This window comes from Kryptolebias marmoratus, linkage group LG16 (genome assembly GCF_001649575.2).
Source record: "Kryptolebias marmoratus isolate JLee-2015 linkage group LG16, ASM164957v2, whole genome shotgun sequence".
In the NCBI taxonomy this organism is placed as follows: domain Eukaryota; kingdom Metazoa; phylum Chordata; class Actinopteri; order Cyprinodontiformes; family Rivulidae; genus Kryptolebias; species Kryptolebias marmoratus.
The window spans coordinates 41,233-45,086 of record NC_051445.1 but is presented as its reverse complement, the minus strand read 5'-3'; the positions used below and the strand labels follow the sequence as shown (position 1 = coordinate 45,086).

The 3,854-nt window shown below is 50.9% G+C and overlaps 1 protein-coding gene across 1 annotated transcript; it reads left to right on the top strand.

Moving 5' to 3' along the window:
- Positions 1–64: 64 nt before the first annotated feature.
- On the top strand, positions 65–3,848 carry LOC108229674 (atrial natriuretic peptide receptor 1). Its single transcript, XM_017405344.3, has 7 exons — positions 65–259; positions 693–839; positions 930–1,053; positions 1,168–1,236; positions 1,446–1,620; positions 1,703–1,801; positions 2,553–3,848. The coding sequence occupies exons 1-7, from the start codon at positions 180–182 to the stop codon at positions 2,693–2,695; spliced, it is 837 nt and encodes a 278-aa protein (XP_017260833.1). The 5' UTR covers positions 65–179; the 3' UTR covers positions 2,696–3,848.
- Positions 3,849–3,854: the final 6 nt, after the last annotated feature.

Below are 3,854 nucleotides of genomic sequence, written 5' to 3'. Positions count from 1 at the left end.
GGGTTCAGAAGTTCTCCTGGAGTATGAATCTAAGAGCTGGTTTCTAATGACCCTGTTTTTGATTTCTGAACCTGTCCTGTGTCTCTGCAGAGATCGTTGACCGGGTGATCCTAGGCGAGTGGCCGTGCCTGAGGCCGACCGTGGACCCCCAGAGTCACAGTCCTGAGCTGGGTCAGCTGATGCAGCGCTGTTGGGCCGAGGAACCGACAGAGAGACCCGACTTCAACCACATCCGCTTGCTGCTGCGCAAATACAACAAGTAAGAGCTGATGGTGATGTCGTCACAGAGGGTCACAGACACGATCCATCAGGGATCCTACTAACAGGAACCTGAGGAAATCCTCTGTCTGCTCACACACATCAGTCTGGTTGGTAAACTCCTTCCCATCAGTGTTCAGTTCTGGTTCTCCATGACTGAACCAGAACCAGACAGGTGTTTTATTTATTTTGGATAATTGACATAATCTGAAACTTTACAGAGAAACCATGAAAGTGGACCTGTTACAAAGAAACTCGAGTTTCAGATCATTTAAAACAAATCTTCAGCTCACTGATCACAGAGTAAGTAGCTGTTAGCCCCGCCCCCTCAGCATGAGTTTAGACCAATCAGAGGTGAGGGGACCGTTGAAGTGTAGAGCAGAAACAAGTCAGAGGAAGTCAGCCTGTAATGCCTGTGATGTTTTTGTGTTCAGGGAGTCCAGGAGCAACATCTTGGACAACCTGCTGTCCCGCATGGAGCAGTACGCCAACAACCTGGAGGAGCTGGTGGAGGACCGAACCCAAGCGTACCACGAGGAGAAACGCAAGGCTGAGGCGCTGCTCTACCAGATATTACCTCAGTTAGTACTATTACACTAAAGTATTACACAACAATGACCAGATAGTACCTCCGTTAGGACACACGTCCCAGCCTGTGTTTGTTGGTGCAGTTCGGTGGCAGAGCAGCTGAAACACGGAGAGATGGTTCAGGCTGAAGCCTTCGACTTGGTCACCATCTACTTCAGCGATATCATCGGCTTCACCGCCCTGTCTGCAGAGAGCACGCCCATGGAGGTCAGCGGTTTACTGTGCAGGCTGCACTTAGCCTAGCTGAGGACTCAGGAAGGCTGGAGGAAGATTTGTTGTGAACAGGAAACACTGAGGCTGTTTGTCTGCGTGTCTCTGCAGGTGGTGACTCTGCTCAACGACCTGTACACCTGCTTTGATGCCATTATTGATAACTTTGATGTTTATAAGGTAAAACATTTTGCTGTTTAGAAGAGTTCAGGAATCGCTCTGCTGGTTTTAAACATGCCACCATTTTACTCTCATGGTCTTGATCATAAATGATGCAGCAGATCTCTGGAGATCAAATCCTTTTTAATCAGAAACTTTTGAGGAACAGAGTTTAGTTAAACCCAGCTCAGTCCGGCTGACCGGCCGGTGTGGTCCTGCGGTGCCCCCAGGTGGAGACCATCGGCGACGCCTACATGGTGGTGTCGGGGCTGCCAGTGAGAAACGGGAAGCTGCACGGCAGAGAGATCGCCCGCATGGCGCTCGCCCTGCTCGACGCCGTCCGGACCTTCAAGATCCGACACCGACCGGAGCAGCAGCTGAAGCTGAGGATCGGGATCCACAGCGGTGAGGGAACCGACACACACCTGGGACAGTATTGGTGTTTCTGCAGCACCGTAACGCTGTGTGTGTGTGTGTGTGCGCGCAGGGCCAGTGTGTGCCGGGGTCGTGGGTCTGAAGATGCCTCGGTACTGTCTGTTTGGTGACACCGTCAACACGTCGTCTCGTATGGAGTCCACCGGAGAAGGTGACACACACACACTACTGCGACACATTCTCACTCAGGAATCAGACGGACGCCTGATGATGTCATCGCGTTTGTGATGTTTAAAGTCTGAATCCAGCATCGGCGTTAGTCAGGAGGTTCAGTTCAGTGCATGCGTCACCTGAAGGTCCAGATTCAGGAACCTCATGAAGATCCATCCATTCATTTTCTGGTGTCTGTCTCCAGCAGTCACCGTCTGAGAGGCGGGGACACCTGGACAGACGTCATGTCCATCACAGGGACAACCTTTCCCCCTCTCACCCAGGGACAATTCATCACCAGTGAACCTAACATGCATGTTTTTGGTCTGTGGAGGAAACCAGAGACCTCAGAGAGAACATGAACTCCACAGGACCTCTGGGTGGAGAACCTGTAACCTTGCTGTGAAGCGACAGCTGTAACCACTGCTCCACCGTGACTCTCCAGCTGGAAGTTTCTCAGTTTACCTGAGGCGAATCTTCTCCACTTTCCTGAAAGTTTAACCAGAAGAAAATAACCCGGCTGAAGAGAAGAACCGGATCATCTGTAATCCAGGGTTTACCTGACAGTTCAGAGCTCAGATTTTCTGCATGTCCAGTCAGGTTTTTATTAAAGAAAACAAACTTTTCTACATGTTTTCTGTTGAACGGTTTGTGGTTCTGGAGTTGTTATAGTTTTACACATTTACACCATCACCATGAAGATGAAACAAAGGTTTAAAATCACCTGTTTGTGTGTTTGTGTGCACGTGCAGCGCTGAAGATCCACGTGTCGGCAGCAACCCGGGACGTCCTGATGGACTTCAACTGCTTCCAGCTGGAGCTGAGAGGAAGCATCGACATCAAGGGCAAAGGAAGGATGACCACCTATTGGCTGCTGGGGGAGAGCGACAGCTAATGAGGACGCAGCGCACAGGAAGAAAGGCAGGAGGAGACAGGAAGTGACCTCGTCGTCTCGCAGCAGATTTGTTTCTCTGAACAAAAAGACTCGACTTTCTGCTACAGTCAGGTTCTGTGCTGGGACAAGAGGGACACCTGGTGATGTCACTGGCTGTAGTTACCTGAGAACTAAAACTCGTTAAACCTGTTGGGAACGAGAACAACTAAAGTCTGGGGTGACCTTTGACCCCCCTTTGGTCCTGCAGGAAGCTCACTAACGCCTCTGCAGGCTCAATCATGTGCAGAAGTCTTCAGCTGCCACTCAGATTTTTATCATCAGAAAAACTGAAACACGAACCGGTTCTTTTAGGAGCCTGAAAGAGGTCAAAGGTCACAGGGCCTCAGTAAATGTTCAGGAACTGGGACTGAAACTGAGACAAAAGACCTGGATCTGACCTGGAACTGTCCTGGATCTGACCTAGATCAGACCTGGATCTGTCCTGGATCTGTCCTGGATCTGACCTGGATCAGACCTGGATCAGACCTGGATCTGTCCTGGATCTGACCTAGATCTGACCTGGATCAGACCTGGATCAGACCTGGATCTGACCTGGATCTGACCTGGATCTGTCCTGGATCTGTCCTGGATCAGACCTAGATCAGACCTAGATCAGACCTGGATCTGTCCTGGATCTGTCCTGGATCTGACCTAGATCTGACCTGGATCAGACCTGGATCAGACCTGGATCAGACCTGAATCTGTCCTGGGTCAGACCTGGATCAGACCTGGATCTGACCTGGATCTGTCCTGGATCAGACCTAGCTCAGACCTAGCTCAGACCTGAATCTGTCCTGGATCTGTCCTGGATCTGACCTGGATCTGACCTGGATCTGTCCTGGATCTGTCCTGGATCTGACCTGGATCTGTCCTGGATCTGTCCTGGATCTGACCTAGATCTGACCTGGATCTGTCCTGGATTTGACCTGGATCTGACCTGGATCTGTCCTGGATCTGACCTGGATCTGTCCTGGATCAGACCTAGATCAGACCTGGATCTGACCTGGATCAGACCTGGATCAGACCTGGATCTGTCCTGGATCAGACCTGGATCTGTCCTCGATCTGACCTAGATCTGACCTAGATCTGACCTGGATCAGACCTGGATCAGACCTGGATC

What these genes read in the sequence shown, in the direction of transcription:
- LOC108229674 (XM_017405344.3), top strand. Translation starts at nt 180, where the DNA reads ATGCAGCGCTGTTGGGCCGAGGAACCGACAGAGAGACCCGACTTCAAC. An exon ending in CTCTACCAGATATTACCTCA is followed by an intron (nt 840 to 929) that starts GTTAGTACTATT and finishes TTGTTGGTGCAG; the next exon opens with TTCGGTGGCAGAGCAGCTGA. An exon ending in ATAACTTTGATGTTTATAAG is followed by an intron (nt 1,237 to 1,445) that starts GTAAAACATTTT and finishes CGGTGCCCCCAG; the next exon opens with GTGGAGACCATCGGCGACGC.